At 41.1% G+C, this 14414-nt stretch overlaps 2 protein-coding genes across 3 annotated transcripts in view; both read left to right on the forward strand.

The window, feature by feature from the left end:
- LOC115498716 overlaps positions 1-14414 on the forward strand; it is an 86593-nt gene that overhangs the window by 26904 nt on the left and 45275 nt on the right. The window contains exons 7-11 of the mRNA XM_030292314.2: positions 775-1017; positions 1087-1583; positions 2961-2980; positions 3094-3461; positions 3710-3857. Of these exons, the coding sequence (XP_030148174.2) occupies positions 775-1017; positions 1087-1583; positions 2961-2980; positions 3094-3461; positions 3710-3857 (1276 nt within the window). The remainder of the gene's footprint in view (positions 1-774; positions 1018-1086; positions 1584-2960; positions 2981-3093; positions 3462-3709; positions 3858-14414) is intronic.
- Positions 911-11556, forward strand: ZNF24 (zinc finger protein 24). Of its 2 annotated transcripts, none has more exons than XM_030336049.1 (4): positions 911-1017; positions 2961-3461; positions 3710-3857; positions 5999-11556. In XM_030336049.1, exons 2-4 carry the CDS (start codon positions 3042-3044, stop codon positions 6601-6603), a joined length of 1173 nt encoding a protein of 390 aa, XP_030191909.1. In that variant the 5' UTR covers positions 911-1017; positions 2961-3041; the 3' UTR covers positions 6604-11556. The 2 variants fall into 2 exon arrangements, with proteins under 2 accessions (XP_030191909.1, XP_030191910.1); XM_030336050.1 differs by lacking the exon at positions 911-1017 and adding an exon at positions 1414-1746.

A 14414-nucleotide genomic window follows, 5' to 3' on the forward strand; every position in this document is an offset into this window, starting at 1 on the left:
AGTGGGGATCCACTGAAGGTCTTGAAATAGAGAAATGAAGTGGGCTGGTTTACTTTTTTTTTTTTTTTAACATTTATTTATTTTCGAGAGACAGAGAGAGACAGAGCACAAGTGGGGGAAGGGCAGAGAGACAATGAGATGCAGAATGCGAAGCAGGCTCCAGGCTCTGAGCTGTCAGCACAGACCCCGATGCAGGGCTGGAACTCACATACCGAGGGATCATGATCTGAGCCTAAGTCGGACACTTAACTGACTGAGCCACCCAGGTACCCCTGATTTACTTTCTAAATGATACCTTCAGCAGCTGTTTTGTGGTATAAAATGTCAAGCCCGAAGTCAGAAGAGGACCATGAATTCTGCAAATTCACTGAGATCACTGCCAAAACTTCATTAAGAGTCTCCTCTCGTTTCCCTGATAGATAATTTTGTCAAAATAAAGTAGCGTAACATGTAGTGGGAGCCAAATCTTGTTTCCCCCTTACTAGTTATGAGCTGTAGAAAGTTACTTAGTTGTGCCTCAATTATCTATTTCAGCTGTGAGATGGGGATAATAAAAGTTCCTACCATGATACAGTTGTTGTGAAAATGACAATATATGTGGCTGGTACAACGTAGTAAGCATTCATAAATACTAGCCTTTATTACTCCTTTCAGAGGGCTACTGCGAGGATCACATGAGATAATAACTCCTGTGACAGGGGTTATGAATCCGTAAAGCCTATCTTAATGGCAGAATTCTCCCTTTCTTTTCCTTGTCTCTTAAACGGAACACAGAACTCTGGGCTATCCGAGGAGAGGCGCCAGGCCAAGCGCAGTCTCAAAGCGGTCATTGTCGTCGCACCGCCCCTCCCCCGCCCGGAGCCCATCTCCATGGCAACGCGGGGCTTCGCCTCTCCCCGCCTCCTGGGACCCGCAGACCGGAAGCAGTCCGTGCCGGGGGCTTCTGGGAAACGGCTTGTGAGCGGCGTTTCTGCGTCTGCTTTGGACAGCGAAGCTGCTGCGGATCCCGAGTCGGAGGTTTGCGGGAGAATGGGGGGAAGGGCGTGAGGGGGACGCTGGGCTAAGGGGCTGCAGTCCTTTTGGTAGGAGACAGAAAAGAAGCCTGGCGGGATCTTCCTCGGCTTGCCGGGAGTCGCGGACAGGCCGCTGTCTCCGTATACAGCAGTTGGGGGGCTGGTAGAGGTAGATGGAAAGCCAGATTGGGCTTTCAGTACCATCGGAGAGTCTTCCATCCCCTGTGTCCTCCGCGACCCTCGCCTTTCCCCCCTCCCCCCTCGGCCGGTTTTGTTCTATTTCGAGGCCTGGCGTCTCGCGGAGGGTTCTGGGACTCATTTTGGGCGGAGGTGGGAGGGGGCGGGCCTTGCGAGGGGGCTGTCGGGGCTTGTAGTTCCGCCGGACGCGGGCGGAAGTACCGTGGCCCCGACGTTGTTGGGGCAGTGTGGCCTTCGGTCATCCGAAATCCGCCGAGGCCCCGACGTTGTTGGGGCAGTGTGGCCTTCCGTCATCCGAAATCCGCCGTTGCTAGTGCGGCGAAGAGGGGCTGGGAGACGTCGGGGCGGGGTTTGCAGCGGAACTCGGCCGGAGTGAGGCGAGGAGATCACCTGGGACTCGGCTCCCCGCCCAAACACTAGGGATCGCGGGCCTGCCCACCTTGTACCTCCTTCACGGCCCAAGGGCCGGCTGCAGTAAGAGAACGTAAAAGGAAGATACATTTCTTTTCTATAGAATGATTGAGCCTTTGATAAGGTAGGATCCTGGAATAGGAACCAACTCATCTGTTGGCTAAACCCTATTTAGAAGGCCGCCACACTCCAGGGTACTTAATTAAACCTGTCTGCATTACTTGTCTGTGATAAGGTCTTTTGTGATAACTAGACTTGTGAGGGTTACAAGAAGTTTTTTGAAACCATTGGTTTTCAGATTCTGGCCCTCAGTAGATACATTGAGTAGCTGCGTGGTTCATTCCTAGTATGTGTTGTAAACAATGGCATGGGCATGACTGTGCAAATACAAGGAAAGGATCAGAAATAGCACAAGATTTCCCTGAAGGTAGAAGCTGGGGAAACAGTGAGTCATCCAGTGAGCGATGATGACTCTGGGCCACTGCAAGAAGTTAAGATGTTATGAGAGTACCTTTTATTCACTGAGTTTGCTGTGATTAATGCCGGTCATTACAGATTTAAATGTAGTTCTGGGGGTGGTGAGTGGCTGAATATTTGCATTGCGTGGCATCTAGTGGTTAGTTTTTTCAGTATTGATCTGTTACTGAGCAAGTGGATATTTTTTCACATACATTTTGAGTTCAGGGCGTTCTTAAAAAATATTTCTGAACTCTTAACCTAACCATTAAAAAATATTTTGTTAAGAAAATTTTAAGCAGATAACAGAAAAGCAGTCCCTGCTTTTGAGTTGACCTACGGGTGTCCTGAGTTGCAAAGAATGTGTTCCAGGGTCAAATGCATTTAGAAAACATTGAGTTGGACTGGTTCTTACTTGGATTCTTTTGATTAACGAAATAAGGTTTGTTGATTTAGTGGGTCACAGCTTGGCAAACTTTTTCTAAAGGGCCAGGTAGTAAATATTAGGTTTTTCAGACTATGTAGTGTTTGTTGAAACTGTTCAACTCTATCATTGTAGTGTGAACCGTCAGCAAATACATAGAATTATTTATGGACGCAAACATTTTAATTTTGTATTATTTTCACGTGTCATGAAGTATTCTTGTGGTTTTTTCAACCATGTAAAAATGTGAAAACTATTCTTAGTACAAACATTGTACAAAAATAGGCAACAAGCCACGTTTGGCTGTGAGCTGTAGTTTGCCAACTTCTGGTGTAGGTTATTGATTGGAATTTTTAATCTGGTAAGAAAAACAAATATCTTTTACTTCCTTTATCAGCACATGTTCAGATTCTTAGGATATTTGGTAGTTGACGTATTTTTTTTTCCTTGTGCCTCAGGAGAGCCTGTGAAGAAAGCGGTATTTCCCTGAGGCCTGTATCCTGCCTTGATTGACTTTTCTTGAAGTAGTATAAATCAGGATGTCTGCACAGTCCGTGGAAGAAGATTCAATACTTATAATCCCAACTCCAGATGAAGAGGAAAAAATACTGAGAGTGAAGTTGGAGGAGGATCCTGATGGTGAAGAGGGATCGAGCATCCCCTGGAACCATCTTCCTGATCCAGAGGTTTTCAGACAGCGATTCAGGCAGTTTGGATACCAGGATTCACCTGGGCCCCGTGAAGCTGTGAGCCAGCTTCGAGAACTTTGCCGTCTATGGCTCAGGCCAGAGACACACACAAAAGAACAAATCTTGGAGCTGGTAGTGCTGGAGCAGTTTGTTGCCATCCTGCCCAAGGAACTGCAGACCTGGGTTCGAGAGCATCATCCGGAGAACGGAGAGGAGGCAGTGACAGTGCTGGAGGATTTAGAGAGTGAGCTAGATGACCCTGGACAGCCGGTGAGTCTGCTTGTGTCACTCTCCTGGGGCAGAAGCACTGGCATAGCAGTAGGCAGGGCTGCTGAGTTCATTCCACTCAACCAAGTTAGAATTATGTGTATTCCTCCCGCCCCTGCACTGCTCCCCTCTGGCTATGCTTTGTCATATAGACCACCGCACTATATGTTTTGTATGGGTTCTCTTACGTGTTTTTAATTCTGAATCTCATCAGATTCCTTCTCAGCTGAGCCAGACTTTATTTTTTCCAGGTTTCTCTCCGTCGGCGAAAACGGGAAGTTCTAGTAGAGGAGATAGTATCTCAAGAAGAAGCTCAGGGATTACCAAATTCTGAGCTGGATGCTGTGGAGAACCAGCTCAAGTGGGCATCCTGGGAGCTCCATTCCTTAAGGCACTGTGGTGAGGACCAAAACTTCAAGTGGGCTAGAGGGTGAAAGAGAGTGTGGGCCTTTTGTCCAGAACTCTTTGGACAAAAGGGGATAGGGAATAATCACCTTAACCTAATTTTGTACACATAGACAGACTGTGTATACACAGTCAACAATTGATTTGTGGACCCTCAGGTCTTTTAATCTTAGACATTAACGTCATCATCCTTTTCTTCCCTTTTACGTCTTTCTTGAAGATCTCCCCATTTCAGATTGGCATTTGCCTTATGTTGAGCCAGCATCCACCTGTAGATGAGGTCCCTCTGTTTCAGTATTGTTTACTTGCCATCTGCTTCACATCCTTTCAATCTCCTGCCTAATCCTATTGGTATAATAAGCTTAGATGAAGCCTCTTCAAATCTACCTATTCTTTTTGTAGCCACCACTGAAGTCTTTTCTAAATTTTTAGCCATTTTTTTTTTCTCTAACATCCTGCCTAGAGTCTTTTTTTTCTAAGAAGCATCTTTTGTAGAAATGTATTTTGGGTAAAACTCTTCACCTTTTCTAAGTATTTATGCAAAAGTAGGCTCCATAGCTAAAATATGCTTTAAGTATAGAAGAATTAAATAAAGAGCTCAGATTTACAATAAATCGCTTAAAACTAGTCTTTGCAGTATATTGGCAGTTGACACCACATAGTATACTTTGATACAACCTAGTATATTCCTAAAACTGCTGGATTCTTTTTCATATTTGTTTTTGAGATTGCTTTGGGAATCTTTCCTTGAGGTAGTTGTAGGTAACGCTGGTGTGTGCCACAGATGGAGTCTCATCAGGTTTTCTTCCCATCTGAGGGGACTCTCGAGAGGGAGAGAGAGGAGAGGGAGAGGGAGAGCGAGATCCCAGTGCTCGTGAACCAGAACTGATGGGGGGGGGGCTGACGTCTGCTGAAAACCGTTAGTTTTACATGTTTCATGGGACATTGTGTCTGGAATGAAATTTGAGAACCACTATCCTTGGTCATTGGAGGTGGCATTTTCTTGGGTAGAAAATTTCTCCCCTGCCTGAATTTTAGAATAATTTTCCCTCGCTTGTAAATAGCTTCATTTCAGCAGTCTAGTCTTTATGACGCTTGGGAACTTATTTCTGTGCCATTTGTCCCCACATAACTTTAACACTTGCTTCTCCGTTGTTCATGTCTCCAGGCCTCCCTGACCCCTTGCAACCCTTCAGTCTTTCTGTTAGTCTTCTCTCTTGACTTTATCCCTTTCTTCATCATTTATTATAGACTTGCTCACTGTTTATTTTCTAATTGTTGCTGCTCACCCTGTAGTAACTGTTTGTACTCTTACAGGCTGGAAGTTTCAGGACAGTCTTTAAATATACTGTGTCCTGCGGGTGGGTGATAGTACCTCATGTTGGTAATTAATTCAGGCTTTTGTTTCACTAGACTTATCTAACTGAGGCTTAAAAATAATAACTCACCTAACTAAGTACCATGGCAAATACCAAGTAGGGTATTTTACAGGAAAACTTTCATTTACCAAGGGCCTGTTAAATGTAAGTGTCATGTCCTGAGTTAACAGAATACCCTCAGCTCCTATTACCCTCAGTCTCTTATTACGACATCTTCTGGGTTCTGCTCTTAGTGTAGTGTTGGCCGTGACCTGCCTTATCTTGCTCATTTCAGAAATAGTCACTTTTTGACAGATCACTTATTATTTACACCATCATGATTTGGTGTAATTTCTCCTTTTCTCAAAGCAAAAGAATATTACAAGGATTTCCCAACGGGCAATTTTATATTTCTTATGAAATTTCATCCAGACCTAGCTGCAGCACTTTGTCTAACAATCATATAGAATCTGCCACATCTTTCTGCCCTTTGTTTTCTGACGAGTGTTGTAAAGCACACTTGCTTAGTTACTGCTTTTATTCAGATATAACATTTTAGTTCTTCGTTATGGGAGCATGCCATTACCCCCTTAGCCTCAGAATCAGTCATTTAATTTCCTTTTTTGGAGTAGTCAACCTTAACACTGGTTTTCAGGTTGCTGTTTATAGATGAATGCAAGCTCTTTACTTTTAGTTCACATTTACTAAAGTTTTCTTCAGGTCTCTTCCCTCCCAGAATAGGAAATGAGTGATATTTACATTTTGTCTCTATTTCAGATGATGATGGTAGGACTGAAAATGGAGCTCTAGCTCCAAAGCAGGAGATTCCTTCAGCGGTAGAATCTCACGAAGTTCCGGGCACTCTCAATATAGGTGTTCCTCAGATTTTTAAGTATGGAGAAGCCTGTTTCCCCAAGGGCAGATTTGAAAGAAAAAGAAACCCCTCTCGAAAGAAACAACATATATGTGATGAATGTGGAAAACACTTCAGTCAGGGCTCGGCCCTCATTCTCCATCAAAGAATCCACAGCGGGGAGAAACCCTACGGATGTGTTGAATGTGGGAAAGCGTTCAGCAGAAGTTCTATCCTCGTGCAGCACCAGAGAGTCCATACTGGAGAGAAACCCTACAAATGTCTTGAATGTGGAAAAGCCTTTAGCCAGAATTCTGGGCTGATTAATCATCAGAGAATCCATACTGGGGAGAAACCTTATGAATGCGTTCAGTGTGGGAAATCTTACAGTCAGAGCTCAAATCTTTTTAGACATCAGCGAAGACACAATGCAGAAAAACTTCTGAATGTTGTGAAAGTTAAGAAATTACAAAAAAAATCAGCACTCAGGTCTTTTTCTTCAGAAATGAAGACAAAATTAAAAACATGAAATGATACATAATAGTTTTATTTCCCTATATAGACGGTTAGAAAATCCACTGGGAAATGTAGAAAATCTTCACCCACCATTATTTTATTTTACCGTGAAAGAAATGATATCATACCTGCCTAGAAACTGAAATTTTAAACTTAATTCAGGTGTTAATGCCTAAATCTTCCATGTGATGTTTATATTCTTATATTTTTCCAAATAATGAACTACCTGATTCTTTGTCCCTTAAAAGTTTCTTTTTTAGACAGACATTGTTTCTGTGTTGATCATTGAAATGTCTTTGCAAGGATACATTCCCTTCTACATTAAAAGGCAACGTAGGAGTTATAAATCTGAAAACCTAAACCCTTTTTTAAAAATGTACCCTTCTGCTTTCCTTTTACCTAACTTGGATATGCATTCAGAAAATAGAAGATAAAGGATGACCAAAAGCCTCAAAGTAAAATGAGCCTTAAAACTCAGATGAGAAGTGATGGTGATAAAACATCAAAAGTGAATGGGACACCTAGATTGGGGAAGATAAAACAAATATCATGATCCAGGAATTGAAGTATATCAAGAATTTATCTCCATTTAATTATCTGCCTGCAGGAAAACTCAAAACACACTTACCTTGTCTGTAATTTGAAGGCATCCTGCTAATGAGAATGTTCTGTGTTATCGGTAGAAAGTGGACAGTGAACAATAAGCAGTTGTAAACTACAAGAGTAGAAATCTTAACACTAGGGAGGAATTTGTAGTGAACAGCAGTGTTGAAGGGCAAATGTAAACAGAAGGGTAATGGTCTGTCTTGGCTTTTCGAAAACAAAAGAGACTTGAAGATCTAATTTATTTTGCCTTTCTTTTGGTGAAGGACAGAAATGTCCATGACAGGTGGGCAACAAGTATCAGGTTGGCTGTTTTATTCCTTTGGTACAAAAGGGTTGCACAGCAGGCTAACAGAGCAGCCATGCATTTATTATTAAACATTTTCTACCGACGAGGCACTGTGCTAGATACTGTAACCCTACCATGGGTAGGTAGATGTTTCTTCCACTGTAAATCATCGGGGGTTTGGTCTAAAGCTGTTTCATGTGAGTGAGCTGTTTCCCTCCCATCGGAGCAGTCCTGGGGGAGGTCACCTCTGAGATTCCCGGAGCCATAGTCCTCCTACCAGGGTGTTGTCTTTGGGGGAAAGGAAGACTCAGCTCAGAGAGCTGGCCAGCTCTCCAGCAATCAGAGGTGAGTCCAAGATACTCCATCATGGTTTGGAGGTTTGTGGGTCTTTTAAAAAAACTAATCAATCTCTAGTAGCATTGAGGTTGTACTTACATGTTAAGTTGAATGGATTGTTCTATTTAAAAAATAATAGGTTATTAACAACTAGTTTATTAACTATCAGAATTGATTGAACTATTTTTTTTTAATTTTAAGTCTTAACACATTTTAAAAAATGTATAAAAGTAATACATTGTAGTAGTAGGCTTATATACTCCTTGGCTGAGAATCCCAAGTACTGTGGTTTTACTGTTTAGTGGAAAACTCTGGAAGTTAAAATATAGAATATGAGAAAAGGCTTTTTTATAGTGGGCATTAATTGTCTGGAAAATGACCCATGTGAATAAAAAGATTTCATAGTTCCAGAGATTTTGGTTACATCTGGTGCTTGGATCAAATTTAAAAAAATGGAAGGTGAGATTTGCATGAGCCTGTTAAAAAGCATAGTAATAAATGCAAGGCCAGCTGGTGGAAAAGTGAGGCAGAATGGAGCTTGTTTATAGATTTTCTGATAACAATTAATTATAAGAAATGTGCTTTATAGATTAAGATTTATTGAAGTATAAATATGTAGTAATGATATAATGTATTTTAAGTTATACAAGAAAATGTAGGGACTTTTGTTTGGGTCTTTTTCTCTTTGTGGCTGAGAGGAAACAAGTCAATGTCCAATAAAGCTATAAACTCCTCCGCTCTAAGATAAAATGATCTTGAGTTGATTTATTTATTTATAACTGGCTTCTTTCCAAGTAGGTTTTGAGGTGGCATATTTTTAATACTTCTGCTGAGATGACAGAATTCTTGTATCAGAGTAGGTAAGAAGGGAGCATCCTCTCAGTGGCTAGAATTTCACCCTGTTTTTTAGATCTTACCTCTTTTGCATATATAAAGAAACTTCCCTGTGGTACATTTGTCATAAATGCCAAAGATGTTTGGTATAACGTCAGAGCTTAGAAAAAGCAGTGTTAGACTTGGCAAATACAAGTTTGTCTTGCCAGCTCTGATCCCTGTGTGTTGTTTAGAAAGGATTCTGAGGCGAAGGCAAGGCTCTGTGGGGAAAGTGGGCTGGACCCCAAAAGACTGGATTAGGGTGTAAGGGAAAAGGAAGCAGCAGTCTGTGTACTCGTCATCTTCTGTTAGTCCACGTCCCCACTAGACAACTTGATTTAAGATGGCTATTCAGTGATTTATTATTTCAGATATTAATGTATACCCACACAGATAATCCTGGTTAGCAATTCTGGGGGCTGGCCAGCCTCTGATGAAGTGACCTGGCAGTCGCCAAGCAGCGCCATCTGTTTGGTTCTTAAAAGAGCAGTCATTGTTAACGGCACGCAGGCCGCTGATAACTGCCCAATGGCTACTGAGCATTTGCTCATTATTGCTGAATTTCCTGCTGGTTTTCTTGGAGGTTAGACTCCCCACATCCACACCCAGTTGGTATTCACTCGATCGTTGAACAGTATGTTTATCACGTTGATGTGAATTGAAGGGAGGGTTGTGTGAAAAGAATCTGCACTCCAGGCGTTGGGTCAGTCGCTATGCCTCTCTCACTTAGATTTGTAGTCAAGGAAAGGGAGATTCATAGATTGTGTGACTTGCATGTGGCCAATTAGAGTTAAAACTCAAATGTAGTTCTGTGAACTTACAGGAATATATATTTTTTCACAGTGTAGTGAGTGATGGCTGTTAAACCTTGATTGATAAATCTGCTTTTTTATGGTTAACAAATTTGGAAGCTTATTAATAAACATATTCATTTGCATTTTCTACAGTACAGAAATGTTAAATGAAAAAGGACATTCCTTTTCACAGTCTACTCAGAAGGAATAATTACTTGGTTTGCTATTCTTCCGGACTTAGGCATATTTAAGCATATTTAAGCAAACGTGTTGATAGTTGACACTTGTGGTTGCTGTGTGCGGGCACCGTTGGAAGCGCTTTACCACGGATTAACTCTTAGCCCTCACAGCAGCCGTATGAGGTAGGTGCCTATCCCCATCTTACACGTACTGCACTGAAACTTGCCTCCCCTCCCACTAGGATGTAGACCTGCTTTTTTATGGCTACATACCGTTCCTCTGCATGAATATACTGGAATTTGTTTAACCAACCCCTTCCTGATGGAAAATAAGTTCTTTCCAATTTTTTAATTATGGCTAAAGGCATAGTTATTAACATTCTTACCCATGTATTTTGCTGCCTGTGTGGATATTTCTGTAGGATAAATAGCTAGAAATAGATTTCTTGGGTCAGAGAATGTGCACGTTTAACATTTTGGGAAATATCACCAAAAAGATGGTACCAATTTACAACTCCATCAACTGAGTGCCTGTTTGCCTACACTTCCACCCACCCCGAATCCTTAAATACTTTTAGCATTCTGGTGGGCAGAATTTTTCTTTTTGTTAATAAGGGGGAGCATCTTTTTATGTTTATTGGCCATTTGCATTTCCCATTGTGAACTGCCTTTGCCCATTTTTCTTTTTTAATTAATAAATGACTACCATCTCATTTTATAAAACTTAAATGATACACAACTAGAAGAGCAAAGAGAGACCCTTTTTTTCCAGTGCTTCCAGTCTCATTCCACTGTCTAGTTTCATATACCTCCATCTAGTTCCCTTTCCATACATTTCCATATGAGTCTACATACACATATAAATGCTATTTTTACATAAATAAGATCATGTATATGATTTTTCTGCAGCTTGCCTTTTTTTTTTTTTTTTTTTTTGCGGGGGGGCAGGTGTGTCAGAAACAAATCCTTAGGTCTTTAAATTTCTTTAATGGTTGATTTGAATAGGATCCAGTACTATGAAAATCCCGTTATTTAACTATTCCCTTATTTTGTCTCTTGCTATTACACTGCCAAAGTAAACATCTTCTTCATACATTTTTGTGCATGTGTGTGAATTTCTTTCGGACGGAGTTGTATGAGGTGGATTATTGGGTCAAAGGATGTGCTTCCTGATAGACCCATCTTAGCCTTTCCAAAGGTCTTCATAACTTTTTATTTTCACCAAATGTATGGAAAGTGCTCATTTCCCCACATAGCCTTACCTACACTTAATAATTTTTTTTATCTGATGGGCAAAAGAAGAAAAAATCATTTTGTATTTCCCTGATTAATGGTGAGGATGAGGTTATTTTCATAGTTTATTGGCCATTTTTATCATGGACTGTTTGTTCATATCCTTTACCTATTACAGCTTTTCTATTGGGTTATGTGTGGATATATGTTGTTGGGTCTTTTGTTGTTGTTCAGCATCTCTTTCCCCATCCTCTGGTAACAGAATCCTTATTTATTGTGGGGAACCCATTCCCTGTGGCTGAGATGAGTACATGACCAGGTCTGGCCTTCCTGAGTCCTTCAGCTTCTTAGCCACAGTGATTAAAGAATGGGCATGTAACTCAAGCCAGGCTAAAGCGAGCTCTCAACAGAACTTCTGCTGGAACTCTTGGAAAGAAGGCTCTACAGGGATCCCACGAACTAAGGACCGTAAGCCTGAATTTACACCATGTGGAGAGAGTCTGAGGAGAAATTCAGAGGCTAGCAGAAAGGAATGAGAACTAAGTTCCGATGTCATTTTTCTGGAGGCCCTAGATCCAGCTGTGCCTAAAGCCTGCCCTACCTCCGAACTTTAAAGTTTTGTGAGCCAATAAAGTCCCTTCTTGTTTAAAATAACTGAATTGGGTTTCTGTCCTGATTAATATAGGTTATTTGTATTTTCTTATTGATTTGTAGAAAAGCTTTGTAATTCTAAATTCTAGACTTAACACTTTATGCATTATATAGGTTAATAAAATTAGCATGGCCTTCCATGACTTGGCCTTTGTCAACTTCTGCCATTTGTTACTCCACTCTCTCTATACCACACATAACATTTTACATTCCAACAGTATCTAAACATTGGTGTTGGGAATGTTTGTGGATGAAAAGCTTTTCACACAGTTGTGTCTTTGCCATTTATTTTCCATCCTTTGTACAGATTTATTAACCTGGGACTCAGACTGGGGACTATACTGCCGAGTCTATGCTGTACCCACCTCCACCCATTGCTTTTGGGGCATTCCCCTCAAGCATCCCTTGTACATGACTCTTGAAGCCCCTCCCTATGACCATCATCCCCTGCCACCCCCGAACATCATTCTCTCGGGCCCTCATTTTATTGCCAGGCTTGGGGATTTGAAGTTGCTAATGGCCAAAACTTAGTTGTTAGAATTTATATCCATTGCTTCTATGTGTGGAAACTACACATGGCAGTAGGGGAAAAAAAAAAAAAAACAACCCATGTTGTATGTCATGTGATGGAGAAAATAAATTGGAAAAGAAAAATTCGAGGAGAGATAGGAATGATACAAAAAGCCAAGAGATTCTGGAGGACAGATGTTCCACACATGGGAACAGCAAGTGTAAAGAACTTCATGTGGGAGCAGTCCCTGATTTGTTCAAGAAACGGCAAGTGGGTGGAGTCACTGAAGCCGAATAATGAGGTCAAGTAGGTGAGGAAGCCAGGGAATAAATGGGGTAAGGGTGGAGAGTGGGGCCACATCCTGGAAGACCTGGTTAGCTATTGGTAGGACTGGGACTTTGACTTTGAAAGATGGGAAACCATTTTGGGGCAAAGGTCCTGAGAATAGAACAACGTGTCCAGTTACCTGTTTTTTTAAATTCTTAAAAATGTTTTTTTTCTGGTGGTTAGAAATAAAAATCACCCCAAAAGTCACCCATGAGTCCACAGTTCTATTAACATTTTGATGTTCTCTATATACCTATATAAATGATCTCTCTATACCTGTCCCCATCTATACCTATTACACCAATATTTGCAACAGGAAGAACAAATTAGAAAAGAGTAAAGTGTCTATAATTTGGTTTGTTAATGCCTTCTTTCCTCTTAACTTTGGATCCTCTGTGCTTCTGCCTGAATCTTCCACTGGATCTAAGCTGTCCTCTCACACTTACTCAAGGCATGTTCCCAACAATCTTCATCTTGCATTCTTGATTTTCCTCTCCTGGATTTTTCTGACTATTATGCTTTGTTTTGTTTTTAAATCACAAACACACAAAATCTGTTAGGCCAAGATCCCAGATCTAACCTGCCTGAACAAATGCTGCAAAATCTATACTGCAAAGGCTGGGAGAGAGGGGATCCCTGAGAGATGGGAAACAAATGAAGCAAACTTGGGTTGTCTCAGTTTACTACCTGGAGAGAGTTTTTAGGCCACAGCATGGGGAAGGAGAACTCAAGCGGAGCCAGGCAGGCTCCCTAAGTTGAGAAGATGGAGCAAGGCGTCCTGGGAGGCCAAGGTGGCTAGCTTTTGCAGGGCAATGTACCAGATAGGAGAAAACCAGACAGAACACTGGAAATCTACTCAAGTTGAATACTGATGAGCACATGTGTGTGTAGGGAAACTACCTGAGGTGGGGAAGAACCATCCAAAAGGATTAGAGGGAAAAATCAGTGGAACTCACAAAGGGTACCTGAGTAGAAAACCTAACAATCACAGGCGTCAGTGTAGTGTGCTCAAGGGCAATTTTGCACCTCCCACCCCACCCCACCTGACATTTGGCAACATCTGGAGACATTTTTGTTTGTTACAACCAGAGAAGATGGTTTCTACTGGCATCTAGTAGGTAGAGGTTAGAGATGCTGCTAAACATTCTATAATGCATAACAATAAATTACCCAGAGCTAAATATCAGTAGTGCTGAGGCTGAGAAACTGGGTTCAAGCAGTAGGAAGGGTCCTGCTTCCTTAGTGGACAAAAATGAATCCTACACTCATACTCCCTACAAGACACTTAACAACAAGATCTGAGAGGATAAAACTGTATCCAAGTAATTTAAATACATTCCAGAACAAAACAATACATAAAAAATATCCAGCACCCACCAAGGCACAATGCATAATGTCTGGCATCCAATCGAAAATTATAAATCCTGCAAAGGGGCAGGGAAATACAACCCATAATAAGAAAAATCAATCAAATCAGCCCAGAAATGACAAAGAATTAGTACACCAGCACATTAAGACAATTATAACTATTCCATATGATCAAGAAGCTAGTGGAGACACATCGAGACATGCAAGTTCTAAAAAAGCAACCAAACTAAGCTTCTTAGAGACAAAAACTACGATGTCTGAGATTTAAAAAAAAAAAAAAATGCACAGATGGGTTTAACTGGATAAAACAAGAAAGCAAGGAAAAAAGTATAGTATATAAGACATAGCAATAGAAACTACCCAAAATGAAAAACAGGAAAAAAAAAAAAAAACTGAGAAAAAATGAATAGCACATCAACATGCTGTGGTACAACTTCAAGTGCCCTGATATGTGTAATTGTAATTTGAGTCCTCAAAGGTGAGAGAGAGGAGGGATAGAGAAATATTTGAAAAAATAATCTATGGGATGCAGTTCTTACAGGGAAATTTATAGCTATAAAACACATTAGAAAAATAAGTCAATTCAGTTTCCTCAACCTAAATCTTAAGAAACCAAAATAAGAACAAATAAAACCCAAAGAAAAGAGAAGAAATAGCAAA

The sequence above is a fragment of the Lynx canadensis genome, chromosome D3, assembly GCF_007474595.2.
Source record: "Lynx canadensis isolate LIC74 chromosome D3, mLynCan4.pri.v2, whole genome shotgun sequence".
Lineage (NCBI taxonomy): Eukaryota > Metazoa > Chordata > Mammalia > Carnivora > Felidae > Lynx > Lynx canadensis.